Source organism: Cygnus atratus, chromosome 20 (assembly GCF_013377495.2).
Source record: "Cygnus atratus isolate AKBS03 ecotype Queensland, Australia chromosome 20, CAtr_DNAZoo_HiC_assembly, whole genome shotgun sequence".
NCBI classification, from domain to species: domain Eukaryota; kingdom Metazoa; phylum Chordata; class Aves; order Anseriformes; family Anatidae; genus Cygnus; species Cygnus atratus.
This window is the reverse complement of record NC_066381.1, coordinates 1,015,023-1,033,549: the sequence shown is the minus strand read 5'-3', so window position 1 is coordinate 1,033,549 and position 18,527 is coordinate 1,015,023. Positions and strand designations below refer to the sequence as shown.

The following is an 18,527-nucleotide window of genomic DNA, read 5'->3' as shown; positions in this document are numbered from 1 at the left end:
TTTAAAAGGAAGCTCCAGAAATAGCACAATTTGCCAGTGAAGGCATCTAATGGAGCTTTTCAGAATCAATAGCCACATAGGCACACTCCTCTGCATAATTACACCAGTCCCGTTCTCACGTGCCCACCACAGCCAGGGTGTGTGTTTTGGGGTCTGGACCAGAAAATAGTCTGCAATCAAGGGGCCGAGCAAGCAGCAGGGCTGGATGCTGCTGGACCACTGAAACCACGTCCACGATCTCCACACCCAGGGTCTGAAGAGCCTTAGCCAGGCCGTACTGGTGGGTTCTATTCAAATAGAGAATTAGGAAGCCAAATACTTGCCCAACAACCCCGACTTGAGCAGAAAACATCTCTGCTTTTTGTGCAGGGCCCCGTCTCCAGAGCCCACCAGGCTGATGTTGAGATTGGTACACTCACACCCCACAACACTGGGGTGACACAGCTGCAGTGGTGGCATTGTTGATGAGAAATCACGGAAAATCCACCCACCCATGGGCTTTTGTGCAAAGCATCTGTTCCTTCTCTCTTTCAAGGCCGTGTAAGTGGCTGTCCAGCAGTTTTAACTACAATGGGGCTGCAGGAACCAACAGGAACTCCAGTGTTTGCTTTTACAAGATCTAGCACAGCACAAGTATGGAGCATTAATTCTGTCTCAGCTGACTTAGAAGCTGCACCTCCAGGACGCGTCTGTTAGACAGCAGGCACCCCACCACTCAATAAACGTGAGTGGTTTGAAGCCATTTGGTAAAAATAACTTAATCAGGTACTTCAGAATTATGCACATGGCTGCTGGGGGTGCTTTCCTCTCAAGAAGCTCCTGATAGCCTCACGTCCTTCTGAAGGAGCTCCCTTAAAAAGGGAGGCTTTTTAGAGCATGGTGATGGTGCTTTGTCCCTTGCACTCAGTCCTGATGCACAAAGGAGAAGGAAAGGACACTGGAAAGCTCTGGAGAAGACCTCCCGTAGTCTGACACATTTCCTCTCCCTCTTCTTCAGCCTCCAAAAGGTATTTGGTGAGAGGCAGAGCCAGATCACTCAGCTAGGCCAGGGCCTTCCTTCAGTTGAGTTCAGAGCTGAAGAAAAAGTTTCAAGCTCTTACTCTGGTTTTTCTATTCTGGATGTGAGAAAGAGAGAAACCACAAAACATGTTGAACACTTCTTCATTTTCTGGAGAACCAGGGCTGTGTCCCGCCCTGAGGAGTGCGAGGCGGTTCTGGGGCGCGCTGGCTGCCTCCTGGGAGCAGAGTGACGGCACGCCATGGCTTTGTGGCTACAGGGCTGCCGAAACCGCCAGGTCTGGAGAGGAACTTACAGAGGCAACCAGACTCATCACGAGCATTCGTTGGCTGTGTTCAGACGCAGCATCCCAAACCTTTATAACAGCCAAAAAACAAGGGGAAGGCATGCTGTGCTGCGAGCCAGCAGCTCATAGGCTCGCAGACAGACCTCAGTGCCACCATGGATGGAGCTGGACATGGGCTGGGCACTGTTTGGACGGGTGGATCCCAGCACCCCAATTTTAAACCCCTTCTGCCAAAGCGAAGGTGCAAGAGGGAGTGGGAAGGAACCAGAGCAGTGGCTTGGCTCCTGGGTTCAAGATCCGGATGCCCTAGGGCACTGTCCCCACCCCACAGAGGCCATGGGGCAGGAGAACCATGCAGGGGTGCTCCCGGGGGGGCAATGTGCCCGCCTGGCCGCTGGGAGGGAAGGGCTGGTGCTGGAAGGGGGTCCAGCAGGCATGGAGATAGCACAGCCCTGGAAGGAGTGGAGAGATTTCCTCCGCCACCCAGAGAAACGTTTCCTCCCACCACAATTATTGCCAAAGGGCTGGAGAGCTCCAGCACGATTGTCTGCAGGCGGTGCCAGCGCTGGTGAGGGACCTAAAATAGGACATCAGAGAATGCACATCAGAGAATTCGCCGCACTAAAATATCTCTGCCCTGGAAACACTTGTGGGAAGGCTGGGTTTTGGGTGGGATTGTTTTTTCTTTTAAGGATGTGATCAAAATCAGATGGAATGAAGCAGAACCAAGGGTAGGCACAGGCTGGAACTGTTATCAGAGCCTGAGCACTGGGGTTTTCCTGCTGAGGACACAAGCAAAGGGCCGGGGCGAGGGGCACCAGGCCAAGTCAGCTGGTTTGGGGCCACGAGAGGCTGCGCTGGCTGCCCTGGGCAGGGCCACCAGGGCAGGGCTGCTGAGGAGCTGCAGGAGCTGCAGGAGGCAAGTTCCTGCATCCAAAGGAACTCAAGCACTTCTCCCTTTCACTTTGATATTATAATGACTGACATTTATGCAGATGACTTTTGAACTTTTTTGACTTTTTTGCCCCCTGAATAGCGACGTGATGGCTTCTCCCTGCATCAGGTGTCAGTGGGGTTGCGGTGCACGCTGCGGCTCCTGCTCCATGGCACGGAGGCTCTGGCCCGTGGCCCCTCTTGCTCCTGGCTGGTGCTGCCTAGGGTAGCCCAAAGTGGCCCCAAAGAGCATGATAAGAGGGGAGAGATCAGTCTTGGCAGCACCAAGCATGTGTCCAGGACACTTTCACCATCCAGGAAGGATTGCTCCGTTGTGCACCCCTCCCACAGCACCAAAGCCTCGTGCCCTACAGAGCAGGTTTGCATCACCCGGGGCTTTGCTCCCAAAGACTCCTGTGGGGATACAGCAGGGGCAGCATGGCTGCGGCACGGGCTGGGGTCTGGCACCGTTTGGGGCAGTATTGGTGGGGAATGTGCCACACACTGTGACTCAGGTGGTCTGAAAACTGCAAGCAAGGAGGAAAGCGGCTGCCAGAACCTCAGCCCTGACCCCATCAGCGTGGTTTCACCTTGGGACAGGAGTGGCTGGCGCCAACCAGGCCAGCCCTGGCCAGGTTGAGGATGACCAGAAGCAGCCAAAGGACCTGCAGCAGCTGAGGAACAGCAACAAGCATCCAAAGGCAGAGCCTCTGCCTGGGCTTCTCCCCCAGCCGGACCACAGAGCTGAGTCCCACCTGTGAGGGTTTTGGGGAAAAGCCTACCCAAAGTCTCCCCTGCTGGTAGCTGTGGTCTTTGGGGTGCAGATACAGGGGCAGGGGGATCTGGATGGCAATGGAGCATGGCGGGGGACAGGGCTGGGAGCAGACCGGAGCGGGGACACCTAGCAAGGGTCTACCAGGCACCAGGCAGAGGGGCTGGAGATAAACCTGCTCCCTACCAGCTCATCCAACCAGCTCCCACTGAAGCCAAACTGGGATTACTGGTCATGCGTGCTCATAGGGGTGATCCAGCCACCATGTGCCAGGGGGGTTGGGGGCAGAGCAGGCCATGTGGGGCATATGCTCTCAGCTCAGGCCCCAGGGGTTCCCAGCAGTGCCCAGTGCCAGCAGCACCCACAGCATGGTGTGACAGGGGGACGAGCCAGCACCGGGCACTGGTCCTTGTGTCCCGGGGGGCTTGGGCAGCTGGAGCTCTCCCACCCCCTGTCTGGGTGCCCTGTGTCTGTTTCAGCAGCATGGGGGGTGGCAGAAATCCCCCCGAAATCCATTCTGATGGACCTTTCCAGGGAAGAAGAAGCCAGGAGTGAGAGGTCATCCTCATCATCCTCATGCCTCGCCTGCCCGCACGCGGCCCGTGGAAGTGAGACATGGTTGCAGACAAGCCAGGTCAGCCGTATTTATTGAGAACGTTTGTGGACGGGTTAAAAATATTTCCACTAGCTCTATAAGAATTTATAAACCTATACTCTTTGTATACTTTAATAAATGCATCTATGACCGTCATGCAAAGGTAGGTACTTCTGTAAGAAAATAGCAAGGTAAAAAAAGGAAAGCGCTAACACAGCCTGCAGGTCCTTGCTCATGGGGCGGTGACAGAAGGAGCCCTCAGGCTGCAGCCGATGCGGGCACACGGGTGGTACCCACCAGGCATTGTCCCCGGCACCCTGTGCCACCCAGCCTGGGACACCTCCAGCCACACCGTGGGGGCTCAAACCCACCCTGAGAGGGTGGCCTGGGCCCTGGCAGGGAGGGGACATGGCCCTGTGCCCCAGTTCTGCCCCCACCCCGCAGCCTGGCCATCCCCTTCAGCCTTTCCCCACTGCCCGCAGGGAAGCAGGGAGCTGGGGGGGGCTCCCCTGAGGCCAGGCAGCAGCGCTCTGCCTGCAAGCAGCACAGGCGGGGACGTCCTGGGGGGGCACAGGGACACAAGAGAAAAGCAAGCGGCACCAGGGGCCGAAATGGCAGCGAGGGATGATGCTCTTGCCAAGGGAGGGGAGGGCGATTATTGCTCTATAGGGCCAACATCGGGGGCGGTCTCTGCTCATGGGGACTTAGGGTTCAAGGGATTTTCTACAGGGACAGCGATGCCCCAAGGCTCCTTGTGCACCGACTGGGGGTGCTCCCATGGGACCATGCTCACTGGGGAGAGGGAACATGCCCAGGACATGGGGCTGGGCACCATCAAGCTTCAGGCCCTTCTCTGCTGGCACCGAGGTGGCCACGGGCCCAAGTGGTGGCTGTCCCTCCAGCCCCTCAGTGACCCACGGGCCCCCTACAGTCACATTTTCCCTTCCATTCCCAAAGTGGGAACCAGCAGTGGGGCGGCCCCTGTTTTGTAGGGCTGGGACTGTCCTCTCCTTTCATCTCCTTTTACACTGAGCAGGCAGCCCCAGGTGACACAGGGACAAGAGCCACAAGGTGGGGAGCAGGGTGGTGGTGGCCTCCTGGGAGATACCCGGGGCTGGGGCGACAGAGGAGGAACCAAAGCGCTGGGGACAAAGCTGCACCCAGCCCAGGGGGTGCAGGGGTGGCCGGGACAGGGTTTGGGGGACCCCCGGGCTGGGCACCCCGTCCCTCGCGGTGCCCAGGTCCATAAGGCGATACCGCAGCAGCTTAAGGTGAGAGGTGTTGTTGGTACCGAGTCTCGCAGCTTGGCTGGGATGGAGCGTGATGTAAACATCTCTGATCCGCGTGGCACACGGCCGGAGGAGGACGAGGAGGAGGGGGCTAGTGGGAGTCCTTCATCTGCTTCTGGATCTTCTGCAGCATCTCCTGCATGCGCCGCAGCTGGGAGAGAGCAAAGGGGTGACAACCAGGGAGGTGGCACCTCCATGGGCTTCCCCCAGCCATGTCACCTCCCCTGCACACAGATTTGGGTCAAGCATTCCAGGCAGGTCTGGATCATCAAGAGATGTGTTTTGGGGAGAAAACCTCTGATTCCCCTCAAATGCTTCCCCAGCCCACCTGCAGGGTGTAACCTGCTGGGTCTGGGGACAGCGGGATGCTTGGGGGGCCCTGTGCTCACCTCCTCGTCCTTCTCCCGGATGAGCTTCTCCGTCTCCGAATCAGGCACCGGGGGGATGACAGGGATGGGGAAATCTGTCCCACTCTCCCGCGTCAGTTTGCTGTGGGGCAGAGAGAGGAGAAGAGGCTGTTCCCACCTCCACCTCAAAAACCGAGCTCTCCTCCCCCAACTCACAAAACATCTCCCAGACCCATACAAGAGCTGGGGACAACCAAAGGGGACAGTGCTGGCCCCCTGGCGTCCCACGGCCCCCGAAGACAGCAGGGCTGTGCCACAGCCCCTGCTCCCAGCAGCTCTGCGCTGCTTTTCCAGAGCATCATCCAGGAAAGGCACTTGTGGTACAGAGCACCCTGCCCGGGGCCACCCCATCGCAGCGGGCTGGATCGATGGCTTCTCCCATGGCAAGGACACAGGGAGGGACCAGCTCTCATGGCCGGGTCCCTGCGGGAGCCACGCGCTGCCCCAGCCGGTGACCACGTGGCTGCGACATCGCTGCCGCTCGCAGCGGTCACGCGTGTCAGCCCTGTGCCCACGGTGTGGGGACGTGCGGGAGCGGTGCCGGCTGTGGCAGAGCTGATGTGTGGGGAGGCTGCCCCTGGTGCTGGGGTAGTGCGGGCATGCAAAGGCAGGGTCTGGTTTCTGGTTGAGTTTTGATCTGTTTGGGAGATCACTGCCCATCAGCATGGCTCCTGACAGTGGCAGGGGGAATTTTGGAGCCGCAGGGATGGTGGTGAGCTCCAGCCCCGGCAGCGAGATGAGGTTGGAGCTGGCACCAGGCATGGGCCAAGCGGCTTCACCAGCCCTGGGCACCCACCTGAGGGACCTTCCTAAAACAGGCACCCAGCTGCCTCCTGCACCCCGAGCTAGCATCACCCCAGTTTGGGGTTGCCTCCCTTTGGATGGGAAAGCTGGGTGCCACCAGATGGGGACACAGCGGGGCCGTGGCAAACACACGAGTGCCTGCAGACCCCTTGGGCACTGCTGGAGGTGGGTGCTTGGGTGACAGTGCCAGGCAGGGTCCCTGCAACCCCACCATGCCTGGGTGAGCTGGGCAGCCCCAGTGACAGCTCTGCAGGGGAACTGCATCCTCCCATTGTCGTGGGCACTGCCAGCACCATGCCCCCAGCCACGGGAAGCTTGACAGTGGGCAACTAGATGCTGATCTGGGCAACGGGCAGGTGGCCTGGGGCTGGCTGTCCCCAGGAGCCCCCCCGTACTTTCCTGCAGAGCCCTTGCAGGCACAGAAGGACCAAGACAGCATTGGGTACCAGCAAGCACTTTATAGAGGGGCCGGGGGACGCAGGCAGCGGTGGCAGCAGGGGACGAGCACGTCCCAGGCTCAGTCTGCAGAGCAGTCGGCACAGCACAGCCGCAGCGTGGAGGGCTGCCTCCTTCTCCCGCAGCATGCATGGAGAGACGAGCTTAGGGCACCCATCGCCACCGCCAGCCGTCCCCGACTGCCACCCATGACCATCCCACGAGCAAAGCACAAGCCACCCGCCAAGCCCCCACACTGCACCGGCGAGGGCTCTGCAGCCAGCCCCATGGGGCACCTACTTTTTGGGGTCACCCAGGGAATTCTGGGGATTCTGAAGGGGATGCGAGTACCACGAGTCTGGTGGGCATTGAGGGCAGAGCCTTGGCACCAGCTGCTTGCTCTGCTCTGGCCCCAGAGCCCGTGGGGACAAAGGGTCCCCACCAACCCCTCCAGCCAGCAAGGAAAGGGCCACCCCAATGCCACCCCAAGGAGAAGAGAGGCTGCCCCATCCCTTCCCACAGCCCAGCCCCACTCCCAGCCCCGTACTTGCGGTTCCTCTCCTTCACCACCATGCGGGTCATGCTCTGGATGCACTGTGTGCGGTAGTTCTCGTAGTGGGTCTCCCGCGTCACGTCCTTCAGGTCCTGCATGTGTGTCCTCACCAGCATGGTGCGCAGCTTCACGAAGTCGCAGTGGGACGGGTTCTCCACTGCGGGGGAGCCGGGGGTCAGGGGGCCCCACCAGCCCCCCTCCCCAAACCCCCAGCATGGGGACCACAGGACGGAGAAGGGGTGCGCGATGTCCCCATCCCTGCAGGGACAGGTCCCCCCTTGGCGTTACCTTCCACGATGCCCCAGGGGTAGAGGCGCCCGCGGACGCGCCGGCCCTTGGCCTCCACGACCGTGTTGCTGCCGATGACAGCGAAGGGGATGCTCTCCTGCAAGAGGATGGCGAGGGTTATAGCAGGACTCGGTCCTGCTGCCGTGGTCCAAATCCCCCCACCCACATCACCTTGGCCGTATCCAGCACGGCTCTGCCAAGATGCCCCAGAGCCCTGGCTGTGGGGTGGCAGAGCTCGCAGCAGGGTTTCTCCATCCCACCGAGCTACAGGTGGCAGCAGCTCAGGGAGATGTCCAGCCCCGTGCGATACATCCCAAACCCACCGTGCTGGGCTGCTGGAGGGCTTGCCTGGCACCAGGGACGATGTGCTCCCCCCGGCCCTGGGGCTGCAGGGGCCCAACCCACCTTCAGCGCCTGGTCCTGCAGCTTGAACTCCTCATCCTCGTCCGAGTCGCACTCGGGGAACTGGTAGATGCGGATCCCGTAGTGGTCGATCTCCTCGCGGATCTGCGCACACAGCCCGGGTGAGGACGGGGCTCTGCCTCTCGGAAAGGGGGTGAGGAAGCACCACGGGCAGGGCCACACACCCGGTGTCCCCCAGGGGCCAGCCACGCACCCAGCAAACCTGTCCCCCACAGGAGGGGGACAGGATGTCACGGACACCCCCACCACCCCAGAGAGACAGGACCCTGTGGACCATCAGTACTGGGGGCACGGGGGATGCTCCACAGCAAAGCCCAGGCAGGGGATGGGAAGGACCGCCAGGCAAGAGGGAGGTGAGGGGACAGCCCCAGGCAGGATCAGCTCCCCCTCACCTTGTTCTTCATGCGCTCCACCTCAGAGGGCGTCAGGGTGTCTGCCTTGGCCAGCACAGGCACGATGTTCACCCGCTGGTGCAGGGCTCGCATGAACTCCACATCCAGGGGCCGGAGGCTGCGGGGGAGCCCTGTGAGCCCCAAGTCCCTTCTCTGACCCCCTGGTGTTGCTGACGGCCTCGGGCGGGCAGGGAAGGGGGGGGCTGCCCCTACCCGTGGCCGAAGGGCGAGATGAAGTAGATGCAGCAGTGGACGCGGTTGTCCTGGATGTTTTTCCGGTTCAGGCCACTCTCATCGCGGAAATACTGCTCAAACTGCTGGTCGATGTAGTCAGCCACAGGCTTCCAGCTGGGGGAACAGGAGGGCTGGCAGGGGGGATGACCACTGGAGCCCCCATGGGCTTTCCCCAGTCCCAACCCCAACATCTCCGGGCCCAACACTACTTCCCAGGGCTCAGTGTCCCGAGGACAGGGGCTGCACAAACCACAGCACCGTGGGGCGTCCCTGCCTCGGAGCCACTCGCACCCCCAGCAGTGCTCCCTGTCCCCAGGGCCACCCCAGCGCACCCACGTCCCTCTCCCCGCACCACTCAGTGTTGTTGACGGCGTCCCCGAAGCCCGGCGTGTCCACGATGGTCAGGCGCAGCTTGACACCCTTCTCCTCAATGTCCACCACGTGCTTGGTGATCTCCACCGTCTGCGTGATGCGCTCTGCAAGGGCAGGAGAAACGGGGATGGCACGGGCACTCCGGTCGAGGGTCAGGGATGAGCACGACGTGCTCATCTCCGCACACGGTGGGCACAGCCGCGGTGGCACCATGCTCACCCTTCCCCAGTGGCCATGCCATCACCTCCTGTGACAGCATCTGTCCAGCACCAAGCAGGGCACCCACCCCAACTTAGCCCCAGCCTGAAGGCGCTGCTCTCCCTGTGCTAGAGAAGAGCCTGGGGTCACATCCAGCCCCTGGGGGCACAGGATGCCTCCCAGCTCCCAGTGTCCCCAAGCTCCTGGTCACCTTGTCCACCGAACCCAAGCACTTCACTGCCCACAGCTGCTTTTGGCTTTTGAACTCAGAAGCCAACAGGAGCCCTCCTTCTGTGAACACAGCCAGGGCAGCATGAGGATGAGGAAGGTGGGCTGCCAGAGCATCACCTCGGGAGCATTTTCAACTCCCTGCACCCCTGTGTGACCCCACAGCCCCATGACTGTGTGATTTAATAACCCTTTACCCCCAGCCCCCCTGCACGCCCCATGTCCCTGCATCTCCACACCCCAGGGATGCTCTCTTCGCTCCGTGTGCATGTGGCCGCCTGTGTTCATTTAGGCTGAAAATTGCTCCTGGCAACCAAAACAAACCCAATAATCCCCCCGGACCGCGGGGATCTGGACCCTTCGGGCTATTTTTAATTAGCGTGGCCACCGCAGCTGAAGTGGAGCCATCCACGTGGCACTGCGCCCTGGACCCCGACTGTCCCTGACCCAACAAGCCGGGCTTTGTTCCCCCTCTGCTTTGCAGCCCAGGACAAAGCCCGGCGGGGGGGCACTGTGCTGGTGGGCCCCGCTGCCTTGGCAAAGCATCACGCCTGCTTCTGCCTTTGGGGAAGCCCAGAAGGGACAAACGTGGGTGTGAGGGACCGGAGGAGCCCAGCTGGGTGCGGAGGAGAGCTGCCAGCCCCTCGGGGGGGAAACAGATGGAGATGTCCCTCCAAACCCATCCGTGTCCCCTCCCCACAGCAATCGGGGTGTTCACAGCTGCTGCCCAGTGCCCGGTGCGGGCTGACCTTACCTTCGGCATTCAGGAGCTTGCGGTCCCTGTACATGTCCGTCAGGAAGAGGCTGTTGACAAGGGTGGATTTCCCCAGCCCAGACTCCCCTGGGGTGATGGGGAGCAGTGAGGGGACGTCCAGGTCACCATCCCCGCTCCGGCCACCGCGCCAGGCCCCTACCTGCCACCATGAGCGTGAAGTCAAAGCCCTTCTTCACTGACTTGCGATGGACCTGGTTGGGGAGCGTGGCAAACCCCACGTACTCCTTGTCGTCCTGCAGGGAGAGGGGACGTGGGACAGGGGACGCTGCTCTCCCCACCCGGGGCTGTATCCCCCCAGGCAGCCCAAGGGGTCCCCTTGGGTTCACTGGGCAGGCACATCCTCTGCGGTGACTCCTTTGTCCCCCCCTCCCAGCCCACCCACACCCCAGGGACCCACCGCACCTCGGAGGAGTCGTAGGGGTCCAGCTGCCCCCAGGGGCTGCGCGGCCGGGAGGGGCTGGGTGGCGGGGGGGCCGTGATGAGCTGCTGGGCATCCAGGGGCCGAGGGCGAGAGAAGGGCCGGGTGTCCCTGCCATCGGCGGGCTCCTCGGTGGGGACCCTGCCACAGAGGGGGTGGCCGGGCTCCCGCCTGCCCTCGGGGGGCTCCACTTTGCAGGGGCTGTCGGTGGGGGGACAGTCCCGGAGGAACTGGGTGAGCTCAGCCTCCTCTGAGTCCTCCTTCAGGAAGTGCTTGATCTGGGGGGAAAAAGGGGTGAGGAAGGAGGGGATGCCTGCGGTGGCACCGCTCAGCATCAGGACCCCCAAACCTCCACAGCCAGCCTCATGCACCCCCAAGGCAGAGGGGGGTAAACCTTGGGAAAAAAAAGAGGGGGACAACAGTGCCAGCCCCGGGACAGGCGTGAGGGCAGTGTGGGGACAGCAGGGTCTGTGCACCCTGCAGTGCGGGCGCTTACAGCCTGTTGCATGGGGAGGTCGGCCGGCTCCTGGTGCTCCGGGGGGCAGGGATGGGGACTGTCACCCCTGGCCCTGGGGAGGCCCTGGGCACCCCCACGCTCCTTGGGGTCTTCTGGGGTGGGTAGAGCCCCCGCATGCGCCATGGCCTGCAGGGAGCACGGGGAGGGGGGATGGGGAGAAGAGAGATGAGAGGCAGCAGCCATGGAGCTGGGGGGCAAACGGGTCTGCTCATGGGCTCCCCATGGAAACTGCCTTGGGAATCCCACCCTACAGGGGGATCCCCAGATTGGGGACAGGGGTGAGCCCCCACCCTGCACAGTGGCACCGAGATGAGAGCCCCCCATGGGGACACACATGTCCCCCTGCACCCCATGTCCCTGCGGAGGGCGGCCGTGCTGGAGGCCAGGCGAGAGGTGCCGGGTGAGCGGGCTGGAAACGAGGTCATGCTGCTGCTCTGCCCAGAACCCCCACGGCCACCAGGATGGGGGATGGCAGTGCCAGGCTGGTGGTACCGTATGACTCCCCCTCGTCCCCCTCCCCATCCCCATCCCCAGCAGGTCAACAGTGCTCAGCAGGTCCCTGACACCGCAGCATCCTCCCCTTGTCGGTGCGCTCAGCACACCCTGCCCATCTGGGGACAGGTGACCACTGCCACCAAGCATTCCCAGCCCCACTGCCCCAGCTCTGTCCCATGGGGCTGCAACCCTTTGGGGCCCAGGCCCCCACACCCCAGCACAGAGAAGCTCCACAAAGCTGGATCACATCCTCCCTGCAGTGAGTGTGTCCCTGGGGACAGAGCATCAGCTGTGGCACCTTCTCCAGCTCCCCTCCAGCTGGGTGTGGGGCTCCCCCTGTGTCCCCCACCCGTGTCTGCCCCCTCTCCCCTGATGCTCCCCCCATACCTCCTGCAGAGGCTGCAGCTCAGGGCCGGTGGCCATGGCCGAGCCGGTGTCACCGTGGCTGGGAGATGCTGCGAGTGGCACTGGCTGTGCCGAGGCTCAGAGAGGGACAGGAGCACATTAGCATAACTCCACCCTGTGCAGGCACCGGGGCACCCAGGCACAGCCCTCCTGAGTGCAGTGGGGCAGTGGCAGCGTGGGGGGCACAAGAGGGGAGCCTCCAGGCACAGGGAGCAGAGTGAGCCCAGCTCCTGGCCAGCTACAGAGCAGGTGATCGGCTCTTGGAGGTGTCAGGGACCAGCGAAGCATCGCTGGCCAGGGGGTGGACAGGCAGGCAGGGGGAAATGGGGCTGCCTGAGCCCCCCAGCCCTTGGGCTGAGCACGCAGCTTGGAGGACATTCATCCCAAGAGAAACAGCTCCATCCCCAGAGAAACACGGCTCAGCTGCCAGTGTTCAACCTCAAGGGTTAACCAAAGCATTAACAGCCCATGGAGGAGCCGGAGGCAGCAGCCCGAGCTGTCAGTGTTGGGGGTCTCCCCCATCAGCCCAACGGTGATTCGCCTTGATGCATGTCGAGATGCATCGAAGCAGCTCAGGCGCGGAGCCGGGCAGGCTTCACTCGCCTGAGTTACCCAGGGAAGTGCTAAAAAGCCCCAGAGCGCTGCCCTGTGCCGCGGAGGGCAGCTGGGAGACGAAGGACGAGGGGCCAACAGAGGCTGATGGTCCTGTGCCGGGTCCCAGCACCCACAACCCATAATGCCAGCATGGGCTCTCAGGCTGAGCCCTGGCAGCGCACACAGCACCAGTGCCGCTGCTCCCTGACTGTCCCACGCCGACGCCCACCTGCAAGCTGGGATTTATGTGTGCCATGCCCCGTAAGCGGATTACACACCCCGCCGCACATGCGAGCCGCTGCAGGCTGCCCTGTCCCCGCCTGTCACCCTGCATCACACCATCCTGTGCGGTGACAGCTCGAGGGTGCCACGGGGTGAGGTTGGCGGGGCACTGGGGCAGCACAGCCTGAGCTGGGAGAGCCACTGTTGGCATCTCCATGCCTGGCTGTTCTCCACAGCCTCCCACGGCTGCTCCGGGGAGGCTTCGCACCCAGGACGTGGGTGAGGGCTGCCAGGCACCTGCAGCATCCCCAGCCCCACGTCCCCAGGGGCAGCATTGTGCCCTGTCCCCACGGGGGTGGGAGGAAGTGTCCCAGCCAGGTGCTGTCCCCACAGCCGTGCCCCACCTGAAGGTGACACCCCGATGTGCCACCCACGGCACTGCACACACCACAGCTGGGCATCTAAGGCAGACAGGGCCACAGATGCCCTCATCCCCACCATGTGCCGCCCCCTCCACTCCCCAGCATCTATGTACCTCGGTGCTCCTCACGCACCGCACTGCGGCGAGAGGCTTCCCCTCCCTGTAACCACCCCCCACCAAAGCCTGGTTTTCCCAGGAGCAGCACAGGGGGCTCGGCTGTCCCAGCGCCCCTTCCCTGGGGCAGCCAGCACCTGGGCTGCTCGTGCTGCGACCTGCCTGCTGCCGCCCTCTTGTAATCGGAGTTTCTCGCTCCCAGCTCCCAGCTCCCACCCCATCAGTGCCGCCTCATTGGGAAACCCAGTCCCTGAGCTGCATCGCTCAGCTTGAGCAGCCTGAGCTGCCTGGGGAGGCTGTGGGGGAGCAGAATGTGGAAACACATGTAGCTGGGACCTCTGGGGCTGGAGCACCCCTGGATGCGCGTGGGGGAACCATGGAGGAGGGGGGTGCTGGGCACCCTACGAACAGGGCTCAGGGTCAGGCGTGGTACCAGGCCTGGGCAGAGTGGCCATGCAGAGAGACACACACGAGAAGAGCTTCCCAACGCGCCCCTCGGTGCGGGAGCTGCAGCCCCATCCCTTCGGGGCACCTTTTAGGAGCAGGTTGAGTTACCTGGGGGGGGACCCGGGCCGAGAGCGTGCACGGCAGCACCTCGGGTGCTGCAGCCTGGAAGTGACAGCGGGGCCTGCCCGGACTGGAATCGGGGCAGCGTTTTGACGCGCGCCATTAACCACAGGAGCAAACGGCCCCTAGCAAACGAGAAGATTCGGGGCGCTGAGAGCCTGAAGTGGCTCCGACGTGGCCGGGAGCTGGGGCTCAGCAGCCCGCCCGGGGGGGACAGGGGTGTCCCTTGGGTCCGTCCATCCCCAAAGCCAATTCTGGGACTTTCGGGGACGACGCTCCGCAGAAGCGGTGTCGGCACGCTCTGCCAGCCGCCCTCCCGCCTGCTTGCGCTGCGTCCCGCTCCGAGGAATGCGCCGGTCCCGTTCCCACGGCGGCCGCTCGGGAAGGACGGGCGGATCGCTCCCGCCGGGGGTCCCTCCGCGGGCACCTCGCGGCCCCCCGGGGACCCCGCGGGGGGGATGCGCGGTGCCGGGGCGCAGGACGGGCCGCGGGGGGGGGCCGGGTCCGGGGCCGGGTCCGGGTCCGGGTCCGGGAGGGCTCCTGGCGGCTCCGCACCTCGCCGGGACCCCGCTCCAAGCGGCCCCGCGGGAGGGCCCGGCCCGGCCGGCAGCGCCGCCGGCACCGCAATCGCGAGCGGCTGCCGGGAACCGGCCGAAGGCCCCGGTAAGGGCGGGGGGGGGGGGACAGATACAGCCGCTGCCCCCCCCGTCCCTTACGACGGTGCCCGGGATGGGGGCCGCAGACGGGGGGCGCAGGTGCCGCTTTCCGGGGATGGGGTAGGAGGGGGGCACCCCGATGCCACGGTGTGTGGGGGCGATGTGCAGCTCCCCCCCCCCCCGTGCCCCCGGTCCCGGGCAGGTGCGGCCGCGCTGTACCCTCCCCCCCCCCCCGGCCCCGCTGCGGCACCGGCGCTCCCGGCCCGCTCCGCCCCCGCGGCGCCGTCACCTTCACGGAGGGCACCGGGAGCGGGGAGGCGGCCCCGGGCGGCCCCCTCCCTGTCCTCGTCCCCGTTCCCGTCCCCCCCCGGCCTTACCATGGCTGCCGGGCGCCGTCCGGGAGCGGCGGCTGCCGAGCGGCACGGCCGGGCCCCGCCGCCGGGATGAGCAGAAATAGCAGCGGCGGGGGCGGGGCGGGGCGGGGCGGCACCGGGCACCGCCACCGGCACCGGCATCGATGCACCGGCACCGGCACCGGCACCGGCATCGGCATCAGTGCCTGTGCTCGGCACCGGGACCGGCACCAGCGTCAGAATCGGGCACCGGAAAACGGGCACTGGCAGCACCAGCAGCAGCGCTGGGCACCGGCATCAGCACTGGCACCAGCATCAGCACTGGTATCAGCATTGGCACCAGCACTGACACCAGTATCAGCACTGGCTTCAGCACCAGACACTGGCACTGGTACCAATGCTGGCACCAACACCAGGCACTGGCATCAGCACCAGCACTGGGAACTGGGATCTGTGCACCAAAACTGGTACGGGGCATTGGACACCAGTACCAGCACCAGCATCAACACCAGGCACTGGGAACTGTGCGCCAGCGCCAGCACCATGCACAGCACACTGACACCATGGACTGGGCACTGGCATCAGCACCACGTACCGGGCACATGGCAGCAGCACCAGGCACTGGCACCAGCACCTGGTACTAGTGCAGGTGGGAAGGAACAGCCCCAGCACCAGGGCAGCAGCACCAGGCACTGCCACCAGTACCAGGCACTGCCCAGCTGGTACCGAGCACTGGGCAGGAGGCACCAAGCGCTGGGGAACACTCACTGGTCACTGCACACCAGCTACAGGGTACTGGCCACTGGGTACCAGCACTGGTACCAGTCTGCATACTGGGAGCTGCACAACTGTTGCTGGGAGCTGGCACCACACATCACACACCGGGCACCAGGCACTGGATCCTGCGGCTCTGTCAGCAAAATCACAGCCTGCTCTGTGCTGTCCCTGTCCCTGTCCCTGTCCCTGTCCCGAAACGGTGCTGGGGTTGGAGGCAGCTGCTTTTGGGGACACTCCCGGCCATGGGACCCTGCAGTGAGTGCTGGTGGCACGTGGCTGTGTCCCTCCTGTCCCCATGGAGGGCAGGGGAGGACACTGGCACAAGACAGCGGCCGGGGCGTCATGGAGTGCTTGTGTTCCCGGCTGTGAACGGGGCAGCGGGGGGCTTGGCCAGCAGCAGCTGGAGGCAAAGCCGGAGCCAGCCCCAGGCAGAGGCTGGGACCATCTCGCTCCCACAGCTCTGCCCCCAGCACTGTCACTGCTCAGGGCCTCGTCCCCTCCATGCCATGGGGACATGGCCAGATGGCTCCATGCACTGGGCTCGCTTTATTCCTGTAAACAGCCCATGGAGGCACAATCGGGCACATGGGAGCCCAAGCAGTGCCCGGGCCCTGTCCATCTGGGGCAGCGGGCAGTGGGCAGGAGCGGGGCAGGGGCAGGTAGGGGAGGATGGATGCTTAAATCCCTAATCCCCACAGCAGCGCTTTCCTCTGAGAGGCAGCATTACTGGGGATTACCCACTTACATGTTCCAGGAGCTCATCCCTGTCTCCCGGTGCCCTTCAAGGAGCAGCTGCTCCCATGGGGGGGCACTGAGCCGGGCACTGCTGTGATGAGCTGGCCGTGCTCAGCCAGGCCAGCAGGCGATGCGTGCAACTTCCAGCAGTGGGAATTTGGCCAGGGCCTCACTCAAGGAGCCCGGTGCCTGGCGAAGGCTGTGGGATGTGGCTGCAGAGCTGCAGCACAGGCTTTAAATAGAGCATTAAAAGCTGAAGGGATCAGCTGCGGAGTGGGAGGGGGATGCAGGGGGGCAAGCCCAGGCTACGTCGTGGCAGCTGGAGCTAAAGGGGGTCACGCTCTGTCCGTGCCTGGCTGAGGAAGCGTGCTCGGTGTCCCCAACACGGCCACATCACAGCGGGGAATGGGGCTTTTTGGGTTGCCTTGCGCATTTTCCCTGTGAGAGCAGGGCAGCTCTGGGACGCAGAGGTGGTGATGCCCCCATCACTAGGGATGCTGCACTGGCTGGCCTGGGCCAGCTGCATTTTTCTTGGTGGGGAATGACACAGAAGGAGCAGCAGTGACATGGAGGAAGGCTGGCGGTCCCCAAGGCACCCTGAGCACCCCGGCCTCCCTCACCCCGGCCAGCAGCAGCAGCCGGGTGCTGGCTGGGAAGGGAAGCTGCAGCGAGCATCTACCAAGGGCCAGCGCTCTATAATTATCATGGGAGGCTGAGTTATTTTGGGAAGAGGCTATGCACTGCCAAAGCTTTTATTCCTCCAAACCAAAACAAGATGGAAAGAGCCCATCCCAGGATGCTGCATCCGGCGGGCGCGGGGCTGTTAACCCCTTGCCTGCCCACTCCCCCTGCCAACACCCTCCTCTCTGCGCCCATTCCCCCAGCACCACACCGAGACGGGTCCTTGGCTCCTCGGCAGGCTTCCCAAGGGGTTGCTGCCCCCAGCCCACCCATGCACAGCACACAGGGCCAGGGCTGAGTGCCCACGCCACAGGGTCAGCCCCCTCCCCTCACACTGGCAGGTTCAGAGGCTGTGAAGCCACTCACAGCATTCTCTGTGAGAACTACTTATTTTTAGCTATTTCGGTTGCAACGGGTCCATTTTTTGGGGCCTCGCCAGCACGGAGGCTCGGCAGAGGAATGCCTGCCAGGGTCACCACCTAGCCGTCCCTGAGGGCTCAAAGCAAACTTCCCAGTGCTTCCCACAGGACACAGCCTTGGAAGGATGCCGACACGTGCCCACGGCACTTTGCTGCCTCGGAAGACCCCCTGAGACAGCCAAGCAATGTCCAGGCTGGGAGCACACTCATTTTTCCCAGTGTGAGGAGGATGAGCTGCATTGTGCACCCCAGGGTGCTACCCAAGTGCCTGGGTCGCTCCCTGTGCTGGATCCCTGCAGGGCAACCAACAGCCCTTGAAACACTGCACCAGGGTCTCGCAGACACCCAAACCCACGCACCAGCATCTCCACATCCTTGTGCCAAGCCCCTCAGCTGCCCCTCTGCAGCCAGCTCTGGACCAGGGCAGGGGCCCTCTGGGGGGCTCGGGCATGGGGTGAGCTCTGTGCCACCCCCTGAGCCTTCCCACACTTCATCACATGCCATCGGCCCCCAAAAATCCTTTGCAAAGTGTTCAGCAGATGGTGTTGACCCCTCCCCTCCCCAGTTTGGGGACACGGTGGCAGTGGGGAATTGGCAGCACCCGGTGTCACCTCAGCCAGGCCATCGCTTACCTCTGCATCTGGAGCCACAGCCAGGGAGGGGTCAGCACCGGAGCAGGCAGAGGACAACAGCCAGAGCAAGGAAAAGCAAGTTTTTCCATCAGTAGCAGCTGAGGATTTCTAGGGCTCCTTGGATGTCCCCCCAAGCCCCCCCAGACCCCCCATCCAGGCCAGGGCCAGCACAGGGCACGGTTTGGGTGGCACGGTGTGTCGGTGTGTCACTGCTGCAGAGGAGCAGGGGCAGGGAGGCAGCGATGTGGTGGGGAAGCTCAAACGGCAGCAGAGGGGGCCCTGCAGCCTGCCCAGGCCTGGTGGCCGAGGGACCTGAACTTGTATAGTTGGGATCAGAACGCTGTGTTTATGTAGGCCCTACACAAACTGCCACGAGGGGCCGGCCTCACCTTTCAGGGACCAGAGGAGGTCAGCGTGCCTCTTGTCCGCCAGATCTGCAATGGAGAGGAAGGGCAGTGAGCGATAGCTCCAGCTGCAACTTGTGGCCACTGCCCCTGTGCAATGTCCTCTCCGCAGTGT

At 63.4% G+C, this 18,527-nt stretch overlaps 1 protein-coding gene across 1 annotated transcript; it reads right to left on the bottom strand.

Annotated features, from left to right (window-relative positions):
* Positions 1-3,630: 3,630 nt before the first annotated feature.
* LOC118254073 (septin-4-like) lies at positions 3,631-14,832 on the bottom strand. Its single transcript, XM_050714722.1, has 12 exons — positions 14,789-14,832; positions 10,405-10,698; positions 10,142-10,235; positions 9,982-10,068; positions 8,782-8,905; positions 8,409-8,543; positions 8,196-8,313; positions 7,786-7,887; positions 7,381-7,477; positions 7,087-7,249; positions 5,283-5,382; positions 3,631-5,044 (listed from the first exon to the last, which is right to left on the bottom strand). Exons 1-12 carry the CDS (start codon positions 14,789-14,791, stop codon positions 4,985-4,987), a joined length of 1,377 nt encoding a protein of 458 aa, XP_050570679.1. The 5' UTR covers positions 14,792-14,832; the 3' UTR covers positions 3,631-4,984.
* Between the last annotated feature and the right edge of the window lie 3,695 nt (positions 14,833-18,527).

What these genes read in the sequence shown, in the direction of transcription:
- LOC118254073 (XM_050714722.1), bottom strand. An exon ending in TGCAGGACCAGGCGCTGAAG is followed by an intron (nt 7,478 to 7,785) that starts GTGGGTTGGGCC and finishes ATCCTCTTGCAG; the next exon opens with GAGAGCATCCCCTTCGCTGT. An exon ending in CCCCTGGGGCATCGTGGAAG is followed by an intron (nt 7,250 to 7,380) that starts GTAACGCCAAGG and finishes GCTCCCCCGCAG; the next exon opens with TGGAGAACCCGTCCCACTGC.